Genomic DNA, 14,560 nt, shown 5'->3' on the forward strand with positions numbered 1-14,560 from the left:
TTTTTCGAGTCGATGTAGGAATGGTAGCTTGTCAGTGAGCGAAAGAAAGTTTCTTTTGCGACTAAGTGCCCCGAATAATCGACGATCGCACATAGAGAGACAAAGGATATCGTCGGGGGATAAGAGGTCCGATATTAGTAGTATGAGTCCCACAGGAAGACCATTTGACGAGTGCGGTTTCGGAATCACGAACTTGGTGGATCTCCTTCGAATACACAGTAACGATTGGAAAAGGGCCGGGAGAGCTTGTGCGGGTTGGAGTATAGCATGCAGGCTCGAGGACACTGAGTTTGTAGCCATAGTGCCTGACGTGCTCGAGATCACATCAAATGCGCAGGGCCTTTCAGTTCAGCCAGGTTGGAACAAGCCACGGACGATTTGTGTCTAGACTGTAACAATATCTCGTGCCATAGAGCTCAGGTTGACCTTGGCAAGAAGAGATAAATGAAAAGATTATTGAAAAGAGGAAGAAAGAGGTGTCGGAGATGACGTGGTTTCCATGAACAGAAAGCGGTTGCTGGAGACCATTAAGCCCAAGCTTGGACAGACTGGCACACTCGCCCACGTTGCAAGGAGTTTGCATTGCATATATGGCGTCTATGAAACTTACGATGTTAGTTTGAGGCAACTAAAGGAATTCAAAAGAAGGCTAGAACACTTACATGAAACGGCCACCGCACTTCGCAAAAGATATGCACTCAGTGTCAATAAGCATCAAAGAGAGGGTAAACGGGAAAGAAAGTCATGAAATTGAGGTAAGAGAAAAAAGACAGAAACATTTGGATAGTTACATCCACGTGGATGTGATGGGGTTTAGTCTTGAACTACATACAACCCTCCTAGTAATCAACAAATCCATGAAATAGAAACCCGAAAGAGTCAGGCATATCTATGTGTGATAAAAATCCCGGGTATTCACAACACCAAGTCATTATGCATCGCAGAAAAAAAAAAGCATGTAGAAGACATCAATAGAAGTGAAAAAAGAAACAGAGACACCAGAAGGGAGGAAACATGTCAGATCAAATCAGAGTCTCCCAACACCAAAGCCGAAAATGCAAGTTCAGCTTCAGCAATGACTTTTCAATGAAAAGAATATAAGCTCAAGCTACCTTTCCACCATCCCGAATCCACTCTCTCAATCGTCCAAGATCAAGGATACATTCCCGATGTAGCTCACAGGCAACATCCCAATGCTTGCGCACTTGGATATCTTCCTCGATACCACGGAGATAGGCACTAAAGCCACCCTTACCGGAGTTAGGGACGAGGAATTCGTCAACATGATAATCATCAAAATCCTTACTGGTCTTGACCGTGCCATCGATGCTGTCGTCATCTGCGCCGTTCATTTTGAGACGGGTAGAGTCCCCGACGGCACTGATCCAGCCTGGCGCGAGACCGGTTTCGTTCGCTTCTTGGCGCGCATTAAAGTGCGTGAGCATGCGGCCGTTGAAGGCGTTCCATTCGAGCATATACGTGGCCATTGCTGAAACGTACCAGTTCCATTTTTCCCGGGGGAGGACGAGTTGCTTAGAGGTTGGTGCTGGGAAGACTGGTTTCGGGGCCCAGGGTCGTTTGGGAGGGTTTGGAAGTTGAAGTACACGGGGTCGGATGTCATTTTTTGTGGTCCTTTGCTGCTTGGCTTGGGATTCGAAGGGGAGCGTGGTGTGGAAGTCTTCGAGGTTCTCGATACCTCCGCCGGTAGGATTGGTGAATGGTACGGTATTGCGGAGATTATCGAGGTTAAATAGAGGGGTGCGGGAGTCTGTGCTTTGAGGAGGCTTGGGCTTCTTCACCGGAGGTGCATCTGGCACAGCCTGAGAAGCCAAATCGGGATAGCTGCCACTGTTTGGTCTTCCAACTGGAATTTTGGGCGGCATACTGGGAGGAGTAGGAAGGTCATCGTCGAGGTCCATCTCTTCAACGTCCGGTGCTGCTGTCCCGGCTGGCCCAGGAGCCTGCCCATTGATAGTTTCTTTAGCCTCATCTGCTTCAGTAGCAACACTTGCCGATTGCGGAGTGCTTCGAACTTTGGTGGCTGCTCTGGGCTGCTTCTTGGGGCTGCGAGGCGGCGCAGCATTTGACGTTTGTTTCGCTTTCTCGGCCTCTGGTACATTCCACGAGAGGTTTCGAAGCTGCTCAGACCACGAATCTGCAGAGAATTTTGCCTGTGCAAAGGGGGTCGGTGGCTGCTGTGGTGACTGTGAAGCTTGATAAAGAGGCGTAGGGCCGAAAGGATTTGGAAGTGGCGATCTAGTCGAGGAAGTTTGTGTCGGTCCGTTTCGAATATTGGTACGCCCCCGATTCTGCGAGGCAGGCGACCTCGGAAGTGACTCTTTGCTTGGCGAGGCAGAGCTCAGGAATTCGAACTGACCCAAATGATCCCGCCAATCATCTGCAGAGAACTTCTTGTGCAAGTCACTTGTGCTGCTACGTCCGTATGCGGCAGACTGGGGTCTTTGCGCATTGCTTGCTGAGTCGGTGCTAGTACAGGTATCTGTTAGATAAGGCGGAACAACTTTATAATAGGCGTAGCGAACATACTTGACAGAAGAGGAAGAACCCGATGGTTTAGCCTGCTGGTCCGGTCGATACGAGCTCTTGGGGAAAGCAGCGCTATCCGAGGTGTGTCCTTTGGGGCCGTCCTTGTCAGCAGGGGTATGTTGATTTGGGGGAGAATTTTGAGGCAGCAAACGGAGTACGTAGCTACCATTTGGTAGCTGGACGGCTCGAAGCCCCTGTGCGCTAAGGAAGGAAGTGAAGTCCATACCATTTCCAGGGCTTGCAGTTCCTGCGTTGTAGAAGTCGGCAAACGTTTGATGTGGCCCGAGTCGACTCTTTGGCACAGCCTTCGGTTTGGGCATTGTCTCTTCCCCTTCACTTGAGCTGGTAGAGTCGTAGTTGTTGGGATTCCGCCTGGGCGAGGGGCTGGCGCTACGGTATCTCCCAGATCGGCCAGAGGCAGGGCTGCTTTTACCTGTATGTGCCTTTTGATGGGAAGAACCTGAGGGGGTACGCATGGTCGCGGAGCGTCCTAATCCAGTACTTGAAAAGAAAGTCTTCTCACCCTTTCCTGCCTGTGCATAGCTTCTACTGGGTCGTTCGAACTCCGGGGTGTATGAATGGCGAGATTTGGGTTCAGGCGGCTCAGGTGATGCCGGTTTCTTCGCTGTTGGGTGCACAGCAGGCTTGAAATATTGGCTGCTCATCCGCTCAGCCCGACTGTTATTGCTATAGGCAGAGGTATTGCGAGCCATCGGTTCGTCTCCTCCAGCTACCCCTGGCGCAAAGCCCTGCTTCTTCTTGAAAGATTGTGCGTTGGAATGGGAATTATGGGCCTCAAATGCAGATTTAGGCCGGGTAGACTGCGCAGAAGTTCCAAAGGGATGACGCTGGGCCCCAGGACCTGGGACACCACCAGTGGCACGGCCAGTTGAAGGATCGAAGCCCTGCCATCCAGGTGCCTGGGCTCCTCTCATGTTATTAAAGCCACGGAATGCATCAGCCCTTGTTTGCGCATTGTCCTGTTGTTTGAACTGTTGCGGACCAGCACGCGCATGAGATGCGTATCGTCGAGCGCCAGCCGATGGGGTACTCGGGGTCGGCTTCGTATACTGTGAACTTGTAGACGCCGAGGCAGTTGGCGCAGGGCGAGGAGGATAGGTGGGGGGTTGTGTTTTGCGCTGGGTATTTGCCTTGGTCGGTCCGTAGCACTTGCCGTAGCCTGCACGTAAACGATCGGTGTCGTATTTCAGTCGTTGCGAGGGGTCGCTGAGAATCTCGTTGGCAGCCTGAATGGCCTGGAATTTGGCGTTGAACTCGACTTCTCGTCCTGGGTTCCTGTCTGGGTGGTATTTGAGTGCTTTGCCTCCAAGTTAGCAATCACCTCAATTATCACTTGATCACATAGCTTTTGCGAAGCTAACCTAGTTTCCTGAATTGTTTCTTAATGTCTTCAGCCTCTGCGCTGGGCTGGAGCCCAAGGTCCGCATAGTAATCCTTGCGCACGTCTGATTTCACCATGTTGTTCGTGGGTTTCCGGCGAACTTATGGGGTTGTATTGTGCTCGAATCGCATAATCGGTATTCAAGTGAATAATCGGGGGTCCCACGCATGTCCAGTCATAGAAGGTCGACCTGCAAGTAAGGTAAGGTAAAAAAGCACGTTCCACGAAGGCAGGGGCTTTTGAACAAGACCAGGCAAGCAGAACAAAAATAAATGCTATGTCCTGCAATCCCAGTAAACTTAAAGTCTCACTCGCCAAATGTTGCAGAATATTGCAAAATGTTGCAAGACTGGGTTCAGTTCAGAAAGAAAAAAGAAAGGGCAGAGCCTCCTAGTATGCTCCGCGGTCTCGGTTGGCCGCAGGATCCACCCCGAAAGCGCTAGTCAAAGCTCGAGCTTGGGAGAAATGATGCGGAAATTGGTCGGGTTCGCGGCGAGTGGAAATGATCTTTTGCAGTGAAACCGGAGTGAAGCGGGGGGTAGGCAGAAATGACTTGAATAGAAAACCGGTGGGCACCTGATGTCGAGATCAGGCAGTTGGGTCCAAGCGCAGATCGGAGTGAAGCAGCCAACAGGGCTACAGGGTTTATGTGAGTGCCACGATCAAAGTGGAGAGAGAATTGATGTGTTGGGTTGGGAAAAAAAAGGCGGGAGTGTTTGTTTTGACGTTGCTGCCCGAGGCACAATATCAATGCAAGGCAACTACAACATACTATACTCTTGATGCTCTGGTCAACCCTGAAATTAATTATTTACTTTCCTTGCAGATCTTTTGTATATCCGTATATATGTATAATGTATCCAAAAACAGATACAGGCCAAATTATACAACCCTTGCTAAGCCAAATCCTTTGGGAAAAGGCAAGACGCAGGGCAGGGGGAATGAAAGGAAAGTAAAAGAAGACACACAAAAGGAAATGGAAGAAACAACACTAGACATCCTAGACATCCCCTCCAGGTGCACCAGCCCCAGAACCGCCAAAGAAATAGCCCTCCAAAAGATCATAATTGGGATTCTCACTCCAATCATGCTGGAAGTCCATCGCCATACCAAAGCCAAGATCGATTCCAACATTCTGGCCCAGGTTATGACCCAAAGATGGCACAGCTGTCATATTGTAATCAGGATCGGCTTCGCCTTCCATATTTTCCTGGCCTTCGGGATCGCCCGACCCAAAATCCAAGAAATCAAGACTCAGCCCCTGCGGAGCTTCGGTGTCGGCAGGCGGTAAACCATGAGTGTGAGTATTACTACCGGGAGATCCACTGTGTTGCGGCGAGTTCGCGTAGTAAAACTGCGGGTGCGGTTGTGGGGAGGTTGGATTCTCGTACTTGAGATAGTAATCCATCGATGGATTAGGCTGTCCATAAGATCGGGAAGACTGGTCTGCTGAGAAGTTGGGGGCCACCGATTCTGGTTGAGGGTAGGAGGGCCCTCCGGGTCTGATCTCGAGTCGAGGGTGGTCGGCTAAGGGGGTATTATCGGTGAAGAGATCAGCCAAGTTCATGTCGAACTTGGGAACGGGACGGGACGGGCGTGCCTGCATCGCCTGCCGCACTTGCCCTTGACCTGCGCGGGGTCGTTGGTCCATGGGCTGCCGCGGCCGGCCGGGGTAGAGTGGGTTGCCGGCGTTCGATGTGGCATAGACACGACTCATGTCTACTTGTGATCCGAATCCGGTTGTCGATAGACACATTTGGACGGTTGCTTTGCTCATGCGCTCGAACGCGTCTCGGCATGCTTCGGCCGGTGGGCATTTGTGCATCAGGTCGCCCAGCACAGAAGTTGCGGCGAGAACAGTAAAGTCGACTTCGTCGAGGGTCTAAGGAAAGGGAATGTTAGAATAGGCGCAAACCTAAATTCCAGGGCAGGTGGTACCTACTAGACGGCTTCGAACCAAAGGTGAATGCCAAATGGCATATAAAAAGGAGATTCCTGATAGAGTGTCAGTATTAAAGCGACGAAGAAGATGTAAAGAAACATCTGCATACCAGCCATGAAAATGTGATGCGTAGCAAGATAGGTATAATTCACCAAGCGTACTCTATGCAATTGGCGATAGATACGAATGACCTTCTGACCGGCCTCAGCAACATTAAGATAGACATGATCCTCCTCATCACCCTCATCGGGATTAGAGAAGGACGGAGAAGAAACATCATCCGCAGGAGTAAGCTCTCCCGCCAACTCAGCAGGAACCGTCAAGCTCTGCTGGTACAGCAAAATTATAGCTTGCCAGTAATTCAGCTCAAGAAGCTCAATGGAAAACCTTACGCCTGTTTCTGGCCGTGTCGGGGCAGTATCTTGCCACTCAACCAATCGGCGATGCACATCATGGCGCCACGAGCGGAACGAGGCAAATCCTTGAAGGAAAGGGGAGGAAAGCTCAGCGTGAGGAAGAATAACTGCACCAGGGCCTCTCCTCCGCACAGCGCGCGTCTGTTGGTATTGGAGGACATCATGAATCTCGGATTGAAGAAGACGCAGTTTGAAATAGTGGAATGCGACATGCTTATAAGTTGGGGCCCCATCTGGTGGTGTCAAAAGACCGGACTTGGTGATGTATTTGTCGTCCATCAGAGACGGGAACTCTGTGCTGATGGCCTGATCGCTGATGCCGAATGGTCGTCCCACACACGTGGCTACCAACCGATCAAAGCTGTAGACGCACCACCATAACCGACGGCGGATATCACGTACCCATTCGCGTCGTCCGCGTTCACGAGCATCGATCCGTGACTGCGCTTGGTTGCCGTCTTTCGTTGCAGAGTCAATTCCCGCTCCGTCCTCATAATGGAGCCCAAGGTCGACAGCTAATCGCGTGGCCACACCGACGATATACCAGAGACCCGGTGCAACGGGTCGTAATAGGGCAAAGCTGGCTAGAAGGAGCACTGCCTGCAGCTCTTCTAATCCACCAAAGCCCTCGCTGGAGGATGAGCCAAGGAATGATTCCAAATGAACGATTGCCGAGGCATGGTATTCCTCTGGCTGGTATTGATGGCTGGCGAGTCTCGGTCTCTTCGTCCCAGACGAGGACTGGTCACGACTACTGCGATTCTCATCATCAGAGTTCTGAGGCTTATCATCAAAGATGATTCCAGCACCAATAGCAAACACAATATTAAGCACATAAAGCGCGCGCGCAGAACGCTTCTTCTCTTCTAACAAATAGGTCTTATCCAACAGCTCCATGAAATCTCCCCGGTGGAGAATCGGCATCTGAGGATTCGCGTGTTCAAAGTAAAGATCGACCAGCCGCTCAGCCAGCTCCCGGTCAGGAAAAGTCGCGCATTTCATCATCGGCCTTGTCTGCAGTCCAAAGAAGGAATCGCGCATACTACCCCCTCCCCCGGCAGTACCAGCAGCACTCTGAGGCAATCGATCGCTCGTTCGAACCTGTGCCCGCTCCGGCATATTACCGGGGAGTGAGCTTCTCACCGCAGCGAAGACAACACGGGCGAACGAAATGCCCGATGTCGATCCCAGATATCGTGGATCGGAAGTACCCTGTACAGAGACCATGCCGATATTCGAAACCAGATTATGCAGGCGCCAATTTTCCTCGTTAGCGGGGTCGTCGTCCACATCGCGATTATCCCCCTCTCCTTTCCGCTCCAGTCGACCGGCATCTTCTTTCGATGTATTCTTCCACTGCCTTTTCTCTGCCGCAGACCCCTCCCCGGTCTGACCGTCGGAACCGGAACGAGCTTGCGCGGTGTCGCCATCAGCCTCGACCTTGATAGCCTCCTCCTCGTCGAAAGCGACGACTTTTTTAAATTCAATGTTGTTGTCCGCTAATTGTTTTTCGAGATGCGCCACGCGCGACTCCAGGAAATAAACGTAGCTGCGGGGGATCTCCCGCTTTGTTATGGGGTCGTATCCGACGCAGCGCACGCCGGCCTTCTCGCAGGACTGGCAGCGCGGGAGACGCTGGTCGCAGCGGTTCTTGCGCAATCGACAACGGTTACAGGCGGAGACATTGCGGAATGAGGAGGAAGCGGACGAGGGGGTGACGGTGGAACGGGCGGGTGAGGTGGAGGGGACGGCCGCCAGGACGGAGGGATTGATCGCGGGGTCAGTTTGCGTTGGGGGAGTGTCGGAGGGAAGTGGTCTCTTCTTGCCTGAAGAGACTGGTGATAGCGGGGAGGGAGGGTTAGGCATTGTGAGAACCGAGTGAGAGCCGCAGAGTCGCGATCATCTCTTGGTGGAGTTTTGCGGGGACTGCGGTCGGGATATGCGGTCTAACTCCCCAGACCAGATCAACATGATAAGATCACGAAGTACTTTTGATGTTCATCTGTGATAGTGTTTTCTTCGGCAATTGGAGGTTCTCGTGCCAACCTTATCAAATACCAAATCGAAAAAGAGATTGGCCTGAAACGGAGATCTGGGAACAGATTGAAAACTCCGGGAATTAAATTATCTGAAATAAGTGCACAGGCCCATAGATAAAATGAGAATTTAAGAGAAATGTACAAAGTGTTTTGGTGGAGTGGAGAGAAATTGAGTTGCCCTCGGGAAGAGAACTCGGGTTCCCCATACTTTGATAAGCCGAGAGATATAGGACCTGGAGGACCTGGGACTTGAACAGGAAGTTGGGACTTTTGAATTTAATCTGATATAGCTTCATCGGGGAGATTTGGTGGACCTCCATCTCTGTCAGATGTACGTAAGACATTGGACACATGGGGGTTGTAACTAACTATGGGGAGAACGAGAGATTAGTAAAACATGCTATAAGGGAGTAAATGTTTAACCGAACATCGTCGAAAAACACATGTGCTTGACCTGTAGTGAAATAGACCAGGAGACTATAAGGCTACGAGTTGATAAACGATGAGAGAGAAGATGATGGCCGGTAATATTGAGCAAGTCCGTAGTAATATACTCTAACCGACAAAGACATGATCGAGAGAACTCAGATCAAAAACAAGAACAAAAAAAGAACAATAACCTCCCAGATGCACATGAATATAGTCATAATATAACCTGTTGATGCTCCATAACAAAAGAAGAGACCCAAATTTTATGCTTCTGCATATGCAATGCAACCATCTATAATTGCGCCGTTTCCCGGTCTCAAAGAAAAGTCATGAGAATGAAAAAGCAAAAACGAAAACGAAAAAAAAAAAAAAAACCAACTTGCGCCTCAGCGCTGAAATGAAGACGCCTTTCCAGAAGGGTGAAGAGAAAAGTAAAAGGTGATGCTGCAAAACGGGCAAGCTTCACAGTTTTAGACATTGATATCGTGGGGGACAACGCCTTGGGGTTTGGGGAAGTTGTCGACAGCGTTCAAGTTGAGTTGCGAGATGTCAAAGTCATGGTCGACACTAGAGCGCAAGGAAAGCAACCGCTGCTCTTCCTCTGGCAACTCGTCAGACTCCTGGTTTCCGAAGTCCGAGAGCGCTTCACGCTTCATCTCTGACTCGCTGACCTCAGACTGACGAGTCTTGAAGCGCTCAGGCTCCGGAGATTCCTCCATCCAGAAACTTTGGATGGCGCCGATCAGGCAGACAAGACCGCATGCCCACCAGGCCAGCACGGAGTATCCACTATCGAGACCTTTGGAGTGGAGTAGACCGGTGATAGTCGGACCAAAGGCCCGGCTGAGACTGGCAGTTGAGGCGGCAACACCGTTGATAGATCCCAGAACTTTCGAAGACGGGGCGGCATTGGCCAAGAGGATGGCAGTGGCTGGGAAAGCGATGACATGGAATGTGATCTTGCTGATCAAGGACACATAGACAGCAAGCATTTGGAGCTTGGCCGGAAGGAGAACTAGGTAGGGCACAGCCAGGTAGAGAGGGGGCCATACAAACAAAACGAAGCGGAAGGTGCGCAGAGTACCAAAGTGCTTGACGACAAATGGGAACAGCCACAGTTGGGCGATCATCGAGTACACGCCTTGCACGGCGAGCATAAAGCCGATGGTCTTCGTGGCCATTCCCAGGCCGCCGGTAAACTTGAGGGGTAGCACTACGTCGTCATCGGATCTTGGTGTGCTCAGTAAGACTGGCATCAGCTGATCAAAGGAAACACTGTGGCTGAAATAGGGCAATGCATGTCAGTAAATCATTTTAGACGTATCGGGCAGAAGGGTGTGGCGTTTGAAAAAGCGGGGAGAAAAGGGAGCCAACTCACTATGCAAGAATGCCGTAAGCAACTATAGCGAGAATGACTTGTCGGGTAAAGGCCTTGGGCGCGGGGCTCTTCTGCCCCTCCAAGTCACAATCAGCCGAAGCATCAACAGGACGCAGGCAAGGCGATGATTCGGCAGTTTCATATCCAGGCGGTGCATCAAAGTACTTCTCCTTGACGTCGGAATGATCGGGGAGCTGCACGCGCGAGCCCCAGCACAGATTGACCAACCAGTGGCCGAGTTCAAGACCAGGGTCACGACGGTGCTTCTTCTCCGGGTGCGTCTCCTCCAAAAACAGGAAACCGACGACAATTCCGCAAACCAACACGGTGATGCAAACGAGGTTGGGCAGCAGGAACGGGAATTTATCCCACAGCGTGCTGCGCGCGAAGAGCGCCGGATAGTTATCGCAGGGTTGGGCCAAAGCGCCGCCCATAGCCGGTCCAATGATCGATCCCAAACACCACACGAAAGGCATAATCGAATAAGCTCGTGGCTGGTGCTCTTTCTTCGTCACGATCTCCGCAACGGTCGTTTGGAGAACCCCGATATTTCCATTCAACATGCCGCCCAGCGCGCGCGCAATCATCGCCGTGGCTAGATTGGGCGCAAATCCGAATACCACCATGCTGATGGCCGTGCCCACGAGGCCCATGATGAGGACTGGCTTACGACCAATCCGATCACTCATGCGGCCCCAGAACATGCCCGCCGAAAACTCAGCAAAGGTGAATGAGGAGGTGATCATGCCGGCGTACAGTGCGATCTGGCGGTCGTTATCCGTCACATGGAATGATTCGACCATGTGATACACGTATGGGAAAATTGACATGAAAGCAATTGGTTCACAGATTCGGACGAGGGCTATACTTTTCGTCAGCCATCAAGATCACTATAGATGCGGCGCATTTTGCGACTATCTTTGTTTTTCCATAGTTCGCACAAAAGTACCACTTACCTAAGACGAATAGTTGCCGGATTGGGAATGTAGAGAAGTCATCGCCAGAGCCATTGCGGGTGCGTCGGCCCTGTAAACAAGCTGGTCGTTGAAACATTGTGAAGGTTGACAAAAACCAAGGTCAAGGGTCGAAAAGGAACTGAAAGCAGACAGGGGATTTTCAAGAGGCTTCAAGACACCCCGCTTCCTTTAAAATTGTATAGCTCAGGAAAGTAAAACCAAAAAAAAAAATGGAATAGGAATAGCAGGAACAAAGTACCAGACAATAGGTGCTTTTGTTTCCCTTAATCTCCCCGGAGTGTAAAAGGGAGAGAATGTAATAGTGTAATTGGAGCAAGGAGCAGCGTCTTTTGATTTTAGGGCTTCAGCATTGCTCCCCCTGCGGTTGGAAATATCAAGATCCGATCAGGGCGGAAGATTGCGTATGAGACAGCTGCAAGGGAGTCCGGAGAGTTTAAAAGAAGAAGTCGATCGAAGAAAAGAAAAAAAGTAGGGGAAAGGGGAAGCTATTATATCTATAGAAGTGGATAGGTCTATAGAAATTTTGATCAGGCGCCAAAGAACTAAAACGTCAACCGTTCAGCATCACAACTGAACATTTCGGTTACAGCTGTACATGCAGTTGGCAAACATATCAGGATAAAGACGAAAGGAAGTGGGTCAGATATAATTTTTTTTTCTTTTATTATTTTTATGTATTTTATATTTTAAAATACCTTTTTTTTTTTCTATGTGGATCTTTATAAACCTGACATTTCCGTTTAAGAGTAGGGGGAAGCGGAAGAATCTCCCCGGCAAGGAAAGGGGGAACCAATAGGAAATGAATTGGTACATCGTCATTCTTTTTTAGATATATTGGATGTGGATTTTATTTGATAAAGATTTCATATTGAACTTATTTGACTATTTTATTTGGATTTTTATAAACATAGAGAATAAAAATAAGTCAAAAAAGAAACTGATCAGATCAGAAATCCAAAAAGAAAAGTAAGTTTTTAGTATGATTCGACAGATCCCCCAGATCCAAAAAGGACCCACGATCCTAAGCATCGGGCCCCCGGGGAACGGCATTAGGGGCTAAGTGATACTTCACCCGGTATGATCGGTTTTATTCCCAGAGTTGTGGTTTTAGTGTGAATTAGTGAGATGATAGATCTATATCTGAAATTATATTTAATTCTTTTTCTTAATATCGTCATACTCTCCACTCAAAAACATTACCCACAGGATGATCTCAGGAGAAAATGTATACTTTTCTTAAGAGCCAGCTGATTGGGTCAAACCATAACCATGTTTAGGGTATAGTAAGATGCGGTGTACTCCATCTCAAAAAAAAAAAAACTCCAATATTGAGCCATCTATTGTCTCATTGTGTTAACCGTTTTCATGTCCCCGAAACTTCTAATCCCACCATCCCGGTACAGACGGGGGTGTATGGGGTAAAAAAAAAAGAGAAGCTATTGAAAGCCCTATGGAGTCCACACCAGTAAAATAGGTGGATTTATTTTTGAGACCTTCGAGAAGACTTCAGAGAATCAGCTGAGCTTGTCAGAAATTCACCGACACTCCCGAGCCCCATCTATTGGCCGTTAGGCGTCGATCGGCGACAGGGGAAAACAATGCCACCCCTTTCCCCCCTTATAACTTATCCTAGAAGATTATCAGCCATTGTGGCGAAGCTGAGCGGATGGCTGAACCGCTATCCGCATGAACTACATTCTTGATATCTGTACGGAGTACTTTGTATTATCTTTTTTTGTTTCCTTTTTGGACTTTTGATCTTCAAATGGAATCTATCCAAAAGTCGGTAAAGTGCCGACCCAACAAGAAGGGACTGCATAAAACCCAAGGGGCTGGGAATAAGTGGGACCATTATTTGTATTCGACTCAATATCGACTTCCTATATTTTAAAGATGCACTATGTACAAAATTGTCTAGGGCCACGCGAGGGAGTGGGTAAAAAAAAAAAACGGTGAGTTATCAAAAGAGAAAAACATAAACATCAAGAAAAATAAAACGTCATACTTAAGTACAAGCGGATTGAGCCTCTCAGGGATGCGCCTGGTAACTAGGATATGCCAAAGGAGGAAAGTCAAGGAACGGTGTGAGCAAGACATTGTAAACACGACTGGGGCTCCTGCAACCTGCAAAACTCCCCTTGGACTTTTTTTTTTAAAAACCCCCCCCCCCAGTCATACAAGATGCAACCAGATCGTAATGTTGCCTTTGAGTCAAATTAACGAATAATAAAAAAAAGGTCACTGAAAAGGGTGACCGTGCCCAGCTGACAATGGGCTAATACAAGCTCCTGGGTCTGACAGCGTGTTTGACAAATCCTTCTATGCATGAAATACCTACGTCGATCACAATGCATGCATTCTCCATCAAGGGAGACTATTGGCTACAAGGGGAGGTAGCGCTTGAACAATGACAATCGAGACGTCGGATACGCGAGTCGCAACCCAACATTAAAGCAGCCCGACGTGTGTTTTGACGCGGATGTAGCGGTGACTTGTTGTTCACGGAAACAAAGCCCGTCATCTTTTTCCATGCCATGCATCACACGACTATGTGCACTGCCGTAGCGTCAGCGACAGTCGTGTCTACCTTGATATCCATTCGGACCGTTCGGAAGAAGGGATTGCGACCCAACGGCCGGAAATTATAGCTCTCTTTTCTTTTTGTTTCATACATATTCCGATTCAAATCGAGGCGAAGATCATGTGAGTAAGAGCTTCCATTTTTCTACCCATGCAGCCAACCGAATCATCCATGTTTGGTGGGGGAGAGAATCCCCTGCAAGGTTATTCTTCCGATTCTCGCCAATTTGTAGAGGAGGGGGGGGGGGAGGGGAAAACAAAGATGAAGTGGCACCCTGTCTCTGCATCAAGACCCTTGGTCTGGTAATAGCCGGTATCAAGCGGTGTGTCTCTTGGCTGCATTTTGTTCATTACCTGCTGCAGAGGATGCTTTGACGTCTCGCCTCGATTTCTTCCTCGGGTGCTCGTCCCTGACATCCCGTGAGTGACTCGGTAGAACTGCAAGCCCTACATGGGTGTTTATTGTTTCTCACAGCCCCATCATTTGCGTCTGCACCGCCGGTAAGCTGTCCAACTATGATCGTCGAGGATTCTCGATGGTTGCGATTTGGTCCGACATTCCGTATGTAGCCAATATCGATATCCAGACCTCCGCGGTTATTGTTGCCCAAGATCAAGAGCGTCGCAAAAAGACGGTGAAGCGCGTTACAACTCAACAAACGCCGTACAGCGGAAAGGGCTTGTCGACGCCGACTTATCCGTGATGCCCTTGATAACGCCCTTTGTAAACCGGTTTTGCGAGATCTTCTAACATCTCGCCGAGCCCTGCTTTTGGTCACAGATTGTCGTATGATTAGTTCGACCCGAACGTACATACTGCGATGTCGGGCTCCATGCTTAATTTTACATG

At 49.4% G+C, this 14,560-nt stretch overlaps 3 protein-coding genes across 3 annotated transcripts; all 3 read right to left on the bottom strand.

Annotated features, from left to right (window-relative positions):
- Positions 1 to 1,103: 1,103 nt before the first annotated feature.
- Positions 1,104 to 4,026, bottom strand: N7517_008606 (uncharacterized protein; the record flags this gene model as incomplete). Its single annotated transcript, XM_056726336.1, has 2 exons — positions 1,104 to 3,865; positions 3,930 to 4,026. The coding sequence occupies 2 exons, from the start codon at positions 4,024 to 4,026 to the stop codon at positions 1,104 to 1,106; spliced, it is 2,859 nt and encodes a 952-aa protein (XP_056577187.1).
- Positions 4,027 to 4,949: 923 nt separating this feature from the next.
- On the bottom strand, positions 4,950 to 8,173 carry N7517_008607 (Zn(II)2Cys6 transcription factor; the record flags this gene model as incomplete). The annotated part of the gene is made up of 3 exons (XM_056726337.1): positions 4,950 to 5,831; positions 5,892 to 5,944; positions 6,001 to 8,173. 3 exons carry the CDS (start codon positions 8,171 to 8,173, stop codon positions 4,950 to 4,952), a joined length of 3,108 nt encoding a protein of 1,035 aa, XP_056577188.1.
- A 1,072-nt stretch (positions 8,174 to 9,245) lies between these two features.
- Positions 9,246 to 11,206, bottom strand: N7517_008608 (MFS transporter; the record flags this gene model as incomplete). The annotated part of the gene is made up of 3 exons (XM_056726338.1): positions 9,246 to 10,056; positions 10,154 to 11,015; positions 11,110 to 11,206. The coding sequence occupies 3 exons, from the start codon at positions 11,204 to 11,206 to the stop codon at positions 9,246 to 9,248; spliced, it is 1,770 nt and encodes a 589-aa protein (XP_056577189.1).
- Between the last annotated feature and the right edge of the window lie 3,354 nt (positions 11,207 to 14,560).

Source organism: Penicillium concentricum (assembly GCF_028827145.1).
Source record: "Penicillium concentricum strain IBT 3081 chromosome Unknown utg000003l_segment0_segment0, whole genome shotgun sequence".
Classification (NCBI taxonomy): domain Eukaryota; kingdom Fungi; phylum Ascomycota; class Eurotiomycetes; order Eurotiales; family Aspergillaceae; genus Penicillium; species Penicillium concentricum.